At 37.1% G+C, this 16,297-nt stretch overlaps 1 protein-coding gene across 4 annotated transcripts in view; it reads right to left on the reverse strand.

Moving 5' to 3' along the window:
• Positions 1-229: 229 nt before the first annotated feature.
• The window catches only part of iqce (IQ motif containing E), a 34,899-nt gene continuing 18,831 nt past the window's right edge, over positions 230-16,297 (reverse strand). For all 4 annotated transcript variants that reach the window (XM_031893675.1, XM_002932225.5, XM_004917964.4 and 1 more), the window contains exons 14-24: positions 15,271-15,326; positions 14,258-14,463; positions 13,261-13,341; positions 11,350-11,449; positions 9,542-9,688; positions 7,313-7,345; positions 5,590-5,697; positions 4,524-4,645; positions 3,253-3,356; positions 2,261-2,359; positions 230-2,171 (exon numbers count right to left, since the gene is read on the reverse strand). In XM_031893675.1, the coding sequence (XP_031749535.1) occupies positions 2,062-2,171; positions 2,261-2,359; positions 3,253-3,356; positions 4,524-4,645; positions 5,590-5,697; positions 7,313-7,345; positions 9,542-9,688; positions 11,350-11,449; positions 13,261-13,341; positions 14,258-14,463; positions 15,271-15,326 (1,166 nt within the window). In that variant the 3' untranslated portion in view covers positions 230-2,061. The remainder of the gene's footprint in view (positions 2,172-2,260; positions 2,360-3,252; positions 3,357-4,523; positions 4,646-5,589; positions 5,698-7,312; positions 7,346-9,541; positions 9,689-11,349; positions 11,450-13,260; positions 13,342-14,257; positions 14,464-15,270; positions 15,327-16,297) is intronic.

Genomic DNA, 16,297 nt, shown 5'->3' on the forward strand with positions numbered 1-16,297 from the left:
ATCTAATACAGTATTTGACAGCCACTGAGTTACCAATTCACATGCCTTTATTGAGGGGGGAGTTGAAGAAGGAGAAAGCAGGAGTTATATGTGAATCTGTCAGATGGAGCCTTTGAACACTGACAGCCAATGAGAGAGAGGCAAACCTGACAATCAAATGAATTTGAATCTTGACGCAGTCCTGGCCAGATACCAGGTAGGGGAGAAAGCACCACTGGGACCACTATGATAACTGGAATGGTATAAAATTTTAATACATTATATTTAAAGACATTAACAACTTGATATGATGATTCATTTCAGTGATTATTCATTTCATGAAAGTTTCCCTTTAAAATAATCATCTTCTTAACCATGGGAACATTTTCTGACAACTTGAATTTTTTTCCAGGTCACAAAATGTGGGTATGAACACATGGAAATCATATAACAGTTTATAAATGCATTTGATAAAGGTGGCCATACACTGAAAGATCTGTTCATTAGTGAGGTTGCCAAACAAATGGATCATTCCCCGATATGTCCACCTTGAGGTGGCCGATATCAGATTAATCCGAAAGTCTGACAAAAGGTCAAACTATCAAATCACATTGATAGGACGTAGGCCTCAATGCACTGATGCTCTCCTCACTCCAACAGGAGCTTTAAACCTACCTGATCGGCCAAATATCGGTCAAGCCCAATATACAAGCCAGTAAGAGTTTTAAACCTTTTCGGTCAGATATCGGTCAAGCCTGATACACAGGCCAATAAGCTGCCATGTCTTGGCAGCTTTTATCGTCCAATGTATGATCACCTTAAAGGAGCAGTGCAGTGTAAAAAAGTGTTTTCAATATAGTTAGTTAGGCAAAAATGTAATCTATAAAGGCTGGAGTAGGCAGATGTCTAACATAATAGCCAGAACACTACTTCTTCCTTTACATCTCTCTAAGCTGTTAGCAGCCAGTAACCAATCAGTGACTCGAGGGAGGGGGGGCATATAGGACATAACTGTGTGCTCACAAACTAACTGAACAGTTATGTCCCATGTAGCCCCCTAAAGTCACTGACTAACCAAGAGGTTAGAGAGCTGAAAGCAGGAAGTAGTGTTCTGGCTATTATCCGATCACTCCAGCCTTTATAGATTACATTTTTGTCTAACTATATTACAAATATTTTTTATTTTGTGCAGTCTATCTATTTTACCCAGTTTAATTTTTACACCGAACTGTTCCTTTAAGGGCTGTGACAAACGGGGAGATTAGTCGCCTCCGACAAGGAAGATTTCTCGCGTGGCGACTAATCTCCCCGTGTGTCACAGCCCTAAGTGATTCCAGTGGAGATCAATATACAAATCAAAAAGAAATTGAGCAAAAACAGTTTTTAGTGTTGATTTTCCCTTTCCTACACCATTCATTCCCAGGTGATAAACATGAAACTGCACAGCAAACACAATTAAAAAGGTACATGGAGTATTTTACTTCTGCTGTGTTTGGGCTGAGTACATTGGCAGTCAAAACACTCCTTGCACCATGAGCATTAGTGGCCAGAGGAACCAAGAAACAGCTGCCATATTGAAGGTAATTTCCAGCATATACCTAGCTGCAAATTATTACCCCATATTTCACTGCCCTTAGAATGCAATAAGTTAACGTTATGCATCATTGAACATTGTTTGAAAATGACTACACTAATTATAACTTAAACAAGAGATAAATCTGCCTGGAACTTTGGTTATCCAAAGTCTATGATTAGTGCTAGAGTGAACCTGGGTCACTTGTTTTCTTCATAATTTTAACATATCAAACTCTCAAAGCAGCAGTAACAGTTGTAATCAGCACCAGACAGATATTCTAACGAATATACTCCAAAACTGAGGAGTCTGTTTTTATTACAGAACCAGCTTTAAATAACTAAGTGCCATCTGGTAAGTTGTATGATGTAAAGCTCACATAGGAGTGGAATTCCAAAACATGAAAATTGTGTTTCTTGAAGACTCAGACTTTGGTTGCTACAGGAAATGTTCTGGCACTTTTAGGAAGAGGAAAGGCACAGTACCAAAAAAAAATAAAAAATTAAAAACTAGAAGTCAGAGTCTTTTCTTCTAGGGGGCCTAGAAGGTGGTACAACAATTATGTCATCGGAATCATCAGAAGGCACTTCTTCTTCACGCTGTTGCCTCCTCCCTAAAGCTGAGAACACGAAAATAACACCAGCATTACATAAATAAAAGTGATTTTATCACTTAGTTTTAAAGTACAAAAAAATAAAATTGCCATACCTGAAGGTGGACGTTGGGATGCAACTTTTCTAAGTCTTGATTCTGCCCTCTCCTCTCCAAATATTGGGTCTTCAGTGCATTCCTCGCTGCTTTCACTGGCTGTGATGCATTTGGCATGAGAGTTTCAATAAATTGAATGGTGCATGAAATAAAGTTGTTTTTATTACAGAAAAGAGACCAACTGTGAAGTGTCATCTTAATTTAGACATGCAATCAGAGGGCTGCCTCAGCATTGTCATATATACTTATTTTAATGGTGTTGTTAACCTTTAAATTAACTTACAGGCACTGATAATCTGAGGCAATTTGTAGTTGGTTTTCATTTTTTATAACTATAGGCGAGATTCAAACATTTCTCCAAATTCAGGTTCAGTTTTTTTCCATAAACTTGTGCTAGTGTTTTCATGTGATAAACAGTGAAATACGTTTTCCTCATTGAATTGCATCTTGCTCTATAGGAAAATCTGAATTTTAATCAGGAGATAAGTCTAATTGAATCTGGCCCAATGTCTAAATGGCAGTGTTTCCTATAGCTGTAAGCTTGAACTACGTGGGAGTCCTGACCAAAGTTTAGACCTTAAGTCGGGGCTTGAACCAAAAATGAACAACAACTCTCTCTCTGCTCTATATTCCAACCCCCCCCACCCCCCAAAAAAAGTTGATACACACCCTTCAAGATGTTCTCAGTGTACCTGCAGAACTAATTAGAATGCCTCAAATAGACATCTGCCATGTTTATTGCTTCAACCAACATCTAGATTTGGTCTGTGAAATATATGCTTTAAGGAAGCTAAATGAATTTGTAGTAAAATCTCTAAAAAAAAATGAAGCAGTGATCTTATTTTATTTTGGCTTTTCTTGAGACAAATATAAAGATATTTTTTAGCCATCATAACTGGTATTATTTTGGCCTAAACACTAATGAAATACAAAAAATAACACATGAGGACCCGCTTTCAGCAGCAAAAATCACAAAACACTGGGTAAAGTACCTAAAGAATACGGAACATCTTGGCTTGAGGATATCCTGGATCTTGGTGATTTCATGCTTTCTCTGCTGCTTTTCCTGTTAGAACTTACTCTAGCTGTCAGTTCGCTAAAAAAGAAGATAAAGGACCAATTTGTTTGCATCTTACAAAGGCCAACATTTGTGGAGCGCATTTATGTGAATTTCAAGTGGCTTTTCGGCTCACAAAGGATTATTTCCTAAGCTGTTTATAAAGCACACAGCAGAATCCAACAACTCAAATGTCCAGAACATTTTTACACATATATTCTTCAGCAGTGTATTAGGTATCAATAGGAAAACATAATTCTAGAACTAAGGTAGAGCATATACAAATTCCTTCCTTAAAACAAAAAAGATTTTATGCAGCCTAACACTAACTATGCTCTCTCTTATTTATTTATTAATGCATTCTGCCCAATAAAACATAACTGTACCGCAAAAATTCTGCATCATTGACTATATTCATAATTCATATATAAACCGATGAATTGATTCTGCTACATCTCTGCCATATTCTAGGGCTGATTCAATAAGGTGCGTTAAAATGAGCGCTATTTATAGCATGCGTTAAAAATGTTATCTTGTCTTATTTTTTGCGTCTTAACGCACGATTCACTAAAAGGATATTTGCGTTAATTTAGACGCGATGCTGCTTGCGTTATTTAAGTCGTGAAGACTATTTTCGTGCGGTATTTGACGCATCGCTAATTAATGTAGCACGCTACTTGTTGCGTGCTAATTAACGCACGTGCGCTACTTATCGCTCGCACACCATATTAGCCATACACACCATTACGTTTGTAAAACTACTTTTTTTTTTAAAATGACCATTTCCCTGCAAACTGGAGGCTGCATCACTCTAGGGACAACACAGACTTGAATAAATCACACTGCAAAGTCCATATTGTGTTGCCAAAAGCTCATGAACTGTACTTGTCTATAATTACTGCCTGCTCCAAGTAGGTGTTAATTTTCGCACAGACTAATGCGATATTTAGTGTTTGTGAATCATGCATTAGTATTATTTCTGCACGCTAATTAACGCAATGCGGTAAAATTAACACATTAGGTTGCGCGCTATTTAACGCACGCAATATGCGACTTAGCGCATGCGAAAATACTTTAGTGAATCGCGCAGTTTTTTTTTCGCGTCAATTTTAACGCAAAAAAGCATGCAATAAGCGTTATCGCACTTTAGTGAATCAACACTTCTATTTCTAAAATAAATAGTCTAAAATGTTCTCATATTTGTACCTGTTTTCAAGTAGTTTTTTGCGAGCCAAGTGTCCTCTGAAAGCAGCTTGGAGAAAGCTCACAGCATCGTCTTCATCTTTGCTTACATCTGTCAAACTGTAGTTTTGTGATGTACTGGGGTCCTGAAATTAAATAGCACTGCAGCTGAAAGAGGGGATTGCTTTTGGTGTCCATATATAGATCTCTACAGCCCCATGTCTTCAATTACTGCTAAACAATGAATTGTATAGTCACTGATACATTTATGGCCCACTCGCAAGACAGTTGAAAGTTTTGCCATCTTATCAGAGCTGGACAGAAAGTTCAATATTCTGTTGCATCCCATCAGTGCACATTATTCGATTTAGGAATAAGAGAAAGACAGCACCTCCCCACCACTAACTATTGAAAACTGCTCCTCTGGCCTTTAAGCTGATTGGGAAATTTACCCCACAAAATAAAACACTTGTCATATGGATCTGATGGCACAAACATCATTCTTTTAAATCAGTGGAGTCAGTGGTCCAGCAAATATTTTAATCATTTTCCTTGTATAAGTATAAAAATTCAGGAAGCACAGATTATGTTTGAAAATAAAACAATCCAATCTGCTATTCGTGTTAAGTAACTGCTAAGTGCAGTATCATTATGTCTTTAGGACAGCCTAATGTAGGCTGCAGGCATCCTGCTTACTGTATTTGTTTTAGATTGTAAGCTCTACGGGGCAGGGACCTCTATCCTCTTGTCTCTTTAATTCTTAACTTATTGCAACTGTACCTTGTATTTATTGTTATACTTTGTATTTATCCATTATTATTTTAATAACTCCCCAGTTTGTATTCATCTGTTCTACAGGACAGCGCTTTGTACATAAGTAGCGCTTTATAAAGATATACATACATTACATTGTTTTGCCACATGATCACAGATGTGATTCTGTTTATCTACTGCACTGCATAGAAATCAATGTATATATCACTTTAGTGAACATTATTATCCTATTGGGAATATGAAGTGATTGCACCATTCCAAATAACCATATACTGCATCTACACCATTCCAAAAGACCATATACTGCATCTATTACCTGGAGAATATTTGCTCCTAGAGAGGATGAACGAGCTTCTGAAGGTGAGGATAATATGGTTTGTCTGGCTAAATGCCCTCGAAGAACTGACTGAAGCAGCACGGCTGTCTGTGTAAACATAAAGGTAAGTTCAATGAAATATACCTGGCTTAGCCATGGAAATGGCAGCCACAACACATGATGCAAGAACTATGATATGCTTTAGCCACACATGGGCACACATTAGCCAGTTCTGTGTCTAGTACGGCTAAAGGTTGTTCCTCAAGTACATTTAAAAAAAAAAAAAAAAAAAAAAGAATGTGACACTCACAACAGACAGACAAACAAAGGAATACGGCACCACATTCCATTTTACTCTAGCCTAATTTATTACAATGTATATACAGGGTACTTATTATAATGTCTATGTATATTGAAATCGGTTATGGCTCTACAACAGTGTACATCCTGTAAATCAGAAACTACAGCAAAAAGTAAAAAAGGAACATTAGAGGAAAAAAGTCCATGACAATCATCTTAAACCTTTTTATAGTGAAAAACTCATAAAGTGTTCACAGACTATAACTCACAATATAATTACCAAATTGCCAGCAGTCTGATGATGTCATCAGCAACCAATCACCTGGCTTTGCCACTCATTTTTTTTTTTTTTACTTAGGCCATCTGGATTTTAGTGTAATTTATAATCAACATAGGATTGGCTACAAACCCCAAGAGCTCTATGAGCCACTAAATCATATATAGCGTACTGAGTAGTTGTTAGATTCTTTTTTTTTTATGAAATCCTGCAGTTTACAAATGGGTCCAAACTTTTAGTATTTTGGAATATTAAAATTCATATAAAAAGTGATGGCCCACAGACAAGCTGGATGTGGATAAAACGGGACTTTTAATTGCATATATAAATATATATATATATATATATATATATATACACACACACATGAAATCTGAAAAATAATTTTCTCACTCTCTTAAGGGAAATTAGGTTTTGTGTCACTGTGCCAGTGGTTAAGCATAGTCTGAAGAATGCTACAAACCATAATACTCTATGTATCAAATGCAACTTGCATTTTTAAACACGTGCATTATTTACTGCCTGTAAAGGGTTATTTATGCCCACAGTTTCAGCCATTCTGATGAAAAATCCCATTCATTAAAAGGTATTTGCTTAAAAATTGCGCTCCTTGGACTTCAATACAGTTGCCTCCTGTTTAGAATTTTGTGTAGTTGTGTCTACTGATGTATGGAATCCCTGAAGCCACCACCAGCTCCAGTGGTCCCACAGTGGCCTGTGTCAGTCTTTCCAGTTGTGTCAAAAAAGGACACACAAGTTACAAGCTTTTCAGTGCAATTGTGTCAGATTCCCATCAAAACGCAAGTGCAGTTACATAATTTGTGATGCTTTCAACATAAAATCTTAATCAGCAGTTAAATAGGCAGAACAATTTACAGGGCCCTATATTGCGATCTACCACCAGCCTGAGAAAGGCGTTGGTTACAGAGAATTCTGTATATGAAATGGTAGCTCACTGCTGGTGTTATATGCACTATAAATAAGGGAAAATTACATATGCAAAGTAATGTATTCAAGCTTTGCCTATACACCACCCTTCAGTGCCAGCCAGTGCACGTACAGTATTTAAATCATCATTATTATTATTATTATTATAGTGGAACACTTCATTTTTTTAAAGTTATCAATTTTTAAAAGTAATCTTACCTCTTCCATATCTTCCACACCAACTTTTTCTTTCTAAAAAAGAAGAAATATGGAGTATTATTTTTAACTTTCTAACATATTCAACCAAATAGAGAGGAAATTCAAGTATAAACTTAATGAGTAGTTAGAATGCTTCTGGTGAGGGCAGTCATCCATTGGGTACCTACAGAACTGTGTTCGGCACAGTTAGTTTAGCTGCATCGTGAAAAACAATGTTTACTACTGATCAATAAGTCCCAAGGGGGCAAAGCAAAATGCTAGCATACAGAGTAGGGTTTCAATGCCATTTTTGATGGACTAGCAACACACATATAAAAAGTGTAACAGATATTGAGAAATGGATGGAAACTGTTCAAGTCAAGCAGTTGCTATCAAAGTCATCAAGTTTAGTTGCTATCGAGAACAAAAGAGGGATAAGTGTTCTCTAGCCCAGTGCAGATATGATGCAACAGGCTTAGGGGCTATCGTATCAATAGTCTAGATCACATTTTTTCCATGATTGAAGTTAATCAACATGAAGTAGTGATGCTACAGAAATCAGTGGGAAGTTAATCTGAAGCATCTAAAGAATTTGATATTTGTTTTCTTTTTTTGTTAAGTTTATTAAAAAGATGAGATATTAGCTTCAAGGAGGGGTTGGATGGCTTTTTTAGCAAGTGAGGAAATACAGGGTTATGGCTCTTAGTACAAGTTGATTCAGGGACGGGTCCGATTGCCATCTTGGAGTCAGGAAGGAATTGTGTCCCCCTCTGAGGCAAATTAGAGAGGCTTCAGATGGGGTTTTTGCCTTCCTCTGGATCAACTAGCAGTTAGGCAGGTTATATATAGGCATTATGGTTGAACTCAATTGCTATTATTCTCTCTGTGTAGTATTACCTTTGCACCACTGTTTAAAAAGTAAAAACCAAGAGTTCAGCAAATGTTGCTTTCAATAGCAATTTCATTTACAAATAACCTTTAAAGCACTCAGAATTTTGAATAAATTTATATTGAAAAGTTGCTCAGAATTATGTGTTCATAATAAAGGAACAGTAACACCAAAAAATTCCAATATAATGTACTGCTGCTCTGCACTGGTACAACTGGTGTGTTTGCCTCAGAAACACTACTATAGTTTATATAAAGAATGCAGCTGTGTAGTCATGGGGGCAGCCATTCAAAGGAGAAAAGGCACAGGCACTTAGCAGACACTATTGTATTCTACAGAGCTTATCCGTTATCTGCTATGTAACCTGTGCCTTTTCTCCAGCTTGAATGGCTGCCCCCATGGCAACACACCAGCTTATTTATATAAACTATAGTAGTGTTACTGTAGCAAACACACAACTTTTACCAGTGCAGGGCAACAGTGCATTATATTTCATTTACTTTAAAACTCTTTAATTTTTTGGTGTTACTGTTCCTTTAATAGGCAAACAATTTTTTTTTGGGTTGACATATCCTTTAAAATAAAAGCAAAGCACACTTCTCTAGAAAGATATTCCATATCTTTTCCAATGGTTTTGGTAGTTTTCAGTTGCAGTATTTTGTCTGAAGGGGACAGTTTGTGCCTGTAAGCATTCACACAAGCCATTACTTCCTAGCACTATAGCTTTTTCCCACCATTTAAACCAGCTGTTCCTGAGGCCAGAGTAATGTGATCAGTGACCTGTACACTTGTGATCTTCAGTGAAATAGATTGTTTTGATATTATTTACAGGGTTACAAAGGCATCAGCAAGGAAAATTGTAGGCATTCGTTTAAAGGTCTTTGCTCTTTTTACACTTTAAAAAAACGCTCAGAAACAAAGTATTTTCTTTTTTATGTTAGCACAGTACCATGCCCTAACATGTCACGCATTTGTTGGTTACCGCTATGCAAAACATTTCAAGAAGGAAAAGGATTAGACCGCTGGAAAGAGGGGTTTGTGTGAGGTTCTCCCACATGGCAAAGCAGTTTACATATTTTATGACAAACTTGTAGCAACTACAATGCTTTACTAGGAATGGGTATTTTTGCTGTTTTATCACTTTATGCAGGCAAAAAAATGCCCCAGGTGCCATTGCCATTAGAGTGAAATTCTGCAGCAGCTTCTTGTGTCCTTGCATAAGTTATTTTGTGTGCCAGGTCCAAGTGTCAGAGAAGAGCTGCACCTTGTCAGTAACATAACAAAACAGAGTGCTGTATAAAGCATCTGCACATTTCAAAAGTATTGAAATTAACAAATCTAGCCTACTAGTGGAATATTACCCTGCTTTTATATAGCCTCCAGTTCTTCTGTATGAGTTCTGCAGCATTTTGTCTTTCTTGTTGCTTTTTACCACTAGCAGAGCTGGCAGACCCTGGTCTTGATGCTGCACTTTTGGCTGAGTTTGGACGGGATCCTTGAGATGCAGTCTGCAACAGGAAAAGTATTTATTCATTATTAACTAAACAGAAGTAGAACAGATGTACTTTGAGACTAAATTTTGAGCTAAATTTTTGAACAGTCGATTTTTTTATCTATGGTGAATGATGGGTTAAGGTTCCTATGACTGCAGAGTACCCTTACAGGAACTGAATGCTGAATTATGTATAGCTTTACTGAGGTGCCGGCTTATTCTATAGGGATTATATCAGTGTTTAGTGACAGAGAGAGGTCTGTATTGAGATTGAACAATTCTGTAGGGATTATAAACAGACTGAATGATCACGTGAGATTTGCAAAATCATGTAACAGTTGTACAGGGACTGTATAATGCTGAACTATGTGTTGTGTGTGTAAGTTGTGTAATTGGTGAATCGCCACCAGCAGACTTTGTAAGGGCTAAATACTGGTGTGAGGCTTGTGTATTATTATTATTAACATTTATTTATAAAGCGCCAACATATTCCGCAGCGCTGTACAATAAGTGGGTTTCATACATTGGACATACAGAGTAACATAAAGCAATCAATAACTGATACAAGAGGTGAAGAGAGCCCTGCCCAAAAGATCTTACAATAGGAGACAGGACTCATTTATAAACACTGGGCAAATTTGCATATGGGCAGTAACCTGGGCAGTAAAAGTGTTTGCTGAAATGAAGTGAAAAGATTAAGAGACTGCAATTTGTAACATAGTAAGTTAGGTTGAAAAAAGACACATGAATGGTGGGTGTACGGGTGAAGAGAGTATAAAAAAGCTGTGTCAGAACTGGCAAGTATGGTGTTAGCGTGAGAGCTAGCTAGTTACGCAGGAAACATTTAAGTAATATTGTATTCATTTAACAAGGATTTTGTTGTGCTGAATGACCACGGGAAATTGGTGCTGAAGTACGTGAAGAAGTACATGTGGTAGAGCCATAATATCTAATAGCTAAAAAAAACAAAAAACAAGTAATCTACAAGGCTACAATGTTATTGTTACTTTGCATTATTTATTTTGTAAGCAGGCCCTGTCTTATTGATTGTTAAGACTCCTATTTAAACCACTGCATGGTTGCTAGGGTAAAATGGACCCTCACAACCAGGTAGCTGCTGAAATTCCAAATGGGAGAGCTACTGAACAAAGAGTTATATAATTTAAAAGACACAAAAAATCAAAAAGAAGATCAGTTGCACATTCAGGCAAATTTCTACATTATTAACCCAGATCAGTTGAAGAAATCACACCAGATTACACATATAGCTTTGATCATAGGGAAGATTTGGCTCATTTGGGCTCATATAAAAATGTGCATAAACACTATTAGAGTTGCCATAAATACATTTACTTTTTTTTTTACACATAAGCCCTTCATTAAACAGAAATCATAAAAGTCTGCCTCTGACTCCTAGGAACTATTTGCCAATCCACCTTAGGTTGCCAGAGAGTCACTGAACTCGTCTCTCACCTAGTTGAATTGTTGAAAAAGTTATGGATTCTGAAACTTCTGTAGTGAGTAGTGAACAGAATTTCTGGAAAGCAGAGGTAGTTTAAGTCCCAGAATCCATCACTTTACAACGGAAGAAAAAAATAAAATATATATATATATATATATATATATATATATATATACACACATTATATTAACAGATTGCATAAGCTGCATACAAACCTTTTTCATATCTTCAAGTATAGACTCTTTTTCACATTTTTCATCCTCCAGCTTGGCTTCCAAATTTTTAATTTTTTGATTTAGCCTGCGTATTTCTTCTCTAAACAAAAAAAGTAAACAAAATTACAGTTTCAGCTTAATGAACATTAACAGACAGTATTAGTATTAATTTTAGTTGTCAAACTTTTTATTTTTTGAAAAAACATGATTGTGGAAAAAATCCTTGCCCTTGATATTCTTGGAACTATGGCTGACTAGCTGCTAAAAAACAGTGCAAAACTGAGCAAGTTAGCAACAGCTTTATCTTACACTCTGCCTCTACTCCTCTCTTCAAAGAAGGGATAGGAGGATGAGGGGAAGATATTTAGTAAAACTGTCACTCCCATTTCAGCCCCTATATATAATAAATTCCTCTTTACCTAAAAACCTGAGAAGAAGGCATCACTGTGGGAAAGGGGAGGACTGATATGCAGCTAATGACTATTTTTAAACTACATATAAACATACATGCACTAATATCCTTGGGTAGTTTAAGTGATTTTGACCTTACTTCTAGACCAATGGTGCATTTACAATACGAGCACTTTGCCAGGCCCACTGGACATGACAAGGTCCATGGAAAAAAGTGGTCTGCTGATGCTTCTTCTTTGAGCCTGTATTTGGAATCAGTAAATCTGGAAATTAAAAAGGCAATGGCTGCCTCTTAGGGCCGTGACAGACGGGAGATGTAATTCGTTGGTGGGATGGCATACGTGGCGCCGCGATTTGCCGAAATCGGCAAAGTTGCCTTGAGAGAAAACTTCGATGATTTTGGCGCCGCGCATGCCATGCCAGCGGCGATTTACATTCTAGCCAGTGGGATGGCATATCAGGGAGATATGTCGCGCAGCGACTAATCTTCCCATCTGCCACGGCCATTACTAATGTTCAGATCTGCTTGTTCTGCTATTCTGCCAAAAAAACATAAATGATCAGAGCTATTAAGCCATTTATACAATTGGTCAAATCGGACAGTATTCAACTGTTTAACCCATGGGCTATGGGAGGCTTCCAAAATCATGCACAGAAGGATCAAAGTCAGAAACGTTTTCCCAGCTTTTACGATCGTTCGATACAAAAATTTAGTGACTTTCAGATCGCCAATACGATATTATCATGACTATTCCGATTTTTTCGTAAGCATTTTCGGGATATTTGCGATCATCAGAAATTATCGTATCTAATCCGAATTTTTCCAATTTTGGGATTCTAACTCATACTTTGATGAATGTGCCCCCTTAGTGTATAAAACAACTATAGGGCTCATTTGCCAATGAAAGTGCATTGCGCAAAGTGCAATTTTAGGTGCAACTCACCGGGGGTCATTTATCAACAGTGGGCAAATTTGCCCGTAGGCAGTAACCCATGGCAACCTATCAAATTGTTACACTCATTGTTCTACCTGCAGCTGGCTGAAAAAAAGTAAATGCTGATTGGTTGCTATGGGTTACTGCCCATGGGCAAATTTGCCCACTTTTAATAAATGAGCCTCACTGTGTTTTTTCCCCAAAATTCCAGTGTAACTGAAGGTGCAAGGTGGTGATTTCACTAGATGCAATTGCAACTGATGTATTGAAATCAGATGAAAACCTCTGAAAGTCCAGCTGGCATAAATTCCGGTGTTCACCTTCAAAATGATGTCTGTGTCTGATTCTTTAGGCACAAGTACACCGTGTCAACTGATGCAGGTTGCTGTGGGAACCCTGGAGCCAACCCAACCTTCAAGGTTCCCAGTAGCTCCAGAGTTTCCTGCATCAATCAGTGAACTGCACACGATTCATTCAAACAGACTGGTGGGGCAAGTGCAAGGAGTGGCACTGATTGGCACATTGACTGAGGCAAAATGAGCCCTTATATTTACATGACACATACCTCTCCTCATTCCTCTCTTTGGCTTTTTGTAGTTGCATGTCCAAATTAGCCTTCTCCTGCTGTAGTTTTCTTATCTCTGACCTAAAAAGTGAAAAGTCCAAACCTCTGAAAAGGGATATAACTTAAAGAAATAATGTCATAAGAAAACATATTTTTTTTAAAATCAAGTAATAGGTCTTCTTCATCAGAATCCTGCATTAAAATTCTTTTTTCAAAAACACAAACAGATTTTTTTTATATTTAATTTTAAAAAATGTAGTCCCGCTCTGGCATTGTAAAGGTAAGCATGGAGGGGGGGAGCGCAATTGAGTTCTCTGCACTAAAAGAGCCATTTGCCACCCCTGGTAACTCATGGGACACTGCTGCCTCAGACGAGTTTTTCAGATTGCCTCCTGGCAGCAGTGCCCCTGCAGTGACTGATGATCGAAATGTTCCAAACATACATAGTAACGTAACAGTAACACAGTAGCATAAGAGTCAATTTTGAAATTTCACATGGGGTTATATTCTTAATTTCCAAGGTTGCTACAACCATGTGATCTGTGCTCTGATAAACTAGTCACACTTCAGTACTGCTGAGCTGCAAATTGGAGTGATATCACCCCCCTCCCTTTCCCCTCAGCAGCCGATCAGCAGAACAATGGGGAGGTAGAAAGATAACAGCTCCCAGTAGATATCAGAAAAGAACTCAATAGTAAGAAATCCAAGTCCAGCTTGAGACTCCTCCAGTTACATGGGAGTAGGAGGAAAAAATAGGTTATCTGAAAGCAGTTCTAATGTGTAGCCCTGGCTCCATTTGAAAGCTCAGAATTAGGCACAATGCACTGAGATGGCTGCCTACACACCAATATTACAGCTAAAAAAACACATTTGTCAAGAATAAAAATTTAAATGGTAAAGTGCATTATTTGCTATGTAAACAGTGTAATAAATAAAAATAGTATGTAATTCTAATTAAAGAATGGCAAGAATAATGGCACACAAAGCCACAACTTACTCTTTAGTGGCAAGAAGTGTTTGTAGAGTTCCTCGATCTTCTTTGACTTTCTTGAGTATGGTCCTTAGGCGTTCACACTCCTCATGAAGATCAGATTTAGGGAGAAATGAGACATCTCCCTGGGCAGAATTAGCTACAACAGTAACCCGAGCTCCTATTTCCTGCTCAGTTGATGAGGAATTTGGCTTTTCTAGTTTTTCCAGCTTCTAAAAGGTTTTTGAAATACATACAGATATACATTTACTTTGATTAAGTCCAAATATCATTGTCATGGACTTATGTGGTAAGGAGGTCTGCAGCTCACATCTCCTACCCAAACATATGATCCACTAAATATTCTGATGACTGTTAATAAGCCCTTAATTAAACCCAAAGAATAATTATATGATAGTTGGATCAGGCACAATGAACTGTTTTATTGTTACATAGAAAAATAAAATAATTTTTTAAAATTTGAATTATTTGATAAAAATTGAGTTAATGGAAGATAGTCTTTCCATAATTCACAGCTTTCTGGATAATGGGTTTCTGGATAACAGATCCCATACCTGTATTAACATTGTCAGTGCCATAGGTCCCCCACCTTTGTGGGGCCTGTCTGAAGTTTAGTTTGGGGAGATTTGGGGAGAAACCTTATTTGCTGTCTTAGATACACCAGAAAACCCAGACTGAAGGAAAATGAGGGGGAACATAGGGGTACAAACTTATTGGAGCTATGGCAGAATGCCTAGCATACCAATGTATTCTTATATTTGTAACCTTGTTATGAACTAAGGGGGTCTCGACTTAAAAAGAATGACAATAACGGAGAACAGTAAAAGCAATTATAATCTTGCAATTCAATCTTATTAAAATCATAGTACAGAATCTCTCCAATGGCCCAAGTTTTAAAACAAATCAACCTCTTAATAATACGATTGCCATTGTTAGCTAATAAAATAATTGTAAAATAAAAAAAACAAACACTGTAAAAGCTTAGCACATTTTTGATGTTGGGATTGTCAGCTACTGACCTTTTCCAGCTCTGAAATTCTCCTAACAAGTCTTTGTTTGCTCCATTCGGTGTAATCTTTAAGAAAATTTTTTTTTAATTTTTTGGTGTAAATTAGATGGCTACAAAGCAAGTCTTTTAGAAATTTTATAGACAGAGATAAAGAGAGATACACTCAATATAATGTTTATAAGAACATTTTTCATAAAGCAGTTCATTCTAAAATTATTCCTGTGTGCCTTTAATAACAGGCTAGATGCAGCTCACTGTTCTGGAGGGGAGTAAAGAGAGAGTTTTCTTTTTTTAACCAGAGCTGTTAGTGGGAATTATTGTTTATGCATATTTATAAAGCACCAACATATTCCGCAGTGTTGTACAATAGATATGGGTGGGAATAACACAATAAGTACCGGTGCCAGCAGCACTTGTCAGCTCTTTTATTGTATTCATTTTAATTTTTAAATAGCAAAAGACACAGGTCACAGTTAAGTTAATTAGGCCATTTGCACCTCTGTATTAAATGAAACACTATTGAATAACCCAGGGAAGGTGAGTACAGGGAAAAAACAGTGAGAGCTTTATACAACAAGGGCAACTTTATGTTCATTGTATAATTATTTTTGTGAAATACAAATTAGAGACCATACTAACCAAATGTCTGTATGTTTAACTATGAATTCATATAAGGTGGTTATATACAATACATTCTGTGCATTTTTGATCGTCTCTGTAATACAGCAGATATTAATGCTATCTTTACAACCAGTGTTTAGCTAAATTGACTTTTGCTGTGGCCAAGAACTAGCAGCAACAGGAGAGCTGACAATGTGTTTTACCAAAAATTGTACGTGCTGTGTTTTGGAACCCTCTCTACAAAATGAAAATGTAATTGGATGGGTCCACCAAATGTGCAGTAATCTCCAGCAGCACAAAACATCTGGCATATAAGATTAGTTACATTTATTTATCTGTTATAGGGCAATCTCTGTTAACAAGCAAATATGTTTGATTAACCGGCAAGGCAATGTTTGCCAGGCCTAGATGGAAAG

The sequence above is a fragment of the Xenopus tropicalis genome, chromosome 9 (assembly GCF_000004195.4).
Source record: "Xenopus tropicalis strain Nigerian chromosome 9, UCB_Xtro_10.0, whole genome shotgun sequence".
NCBI lineage: Eukaryota > Metazoa > Chordata > Amphibia > Anura > Pipidae > Xenopus > Xenopus tropicalis.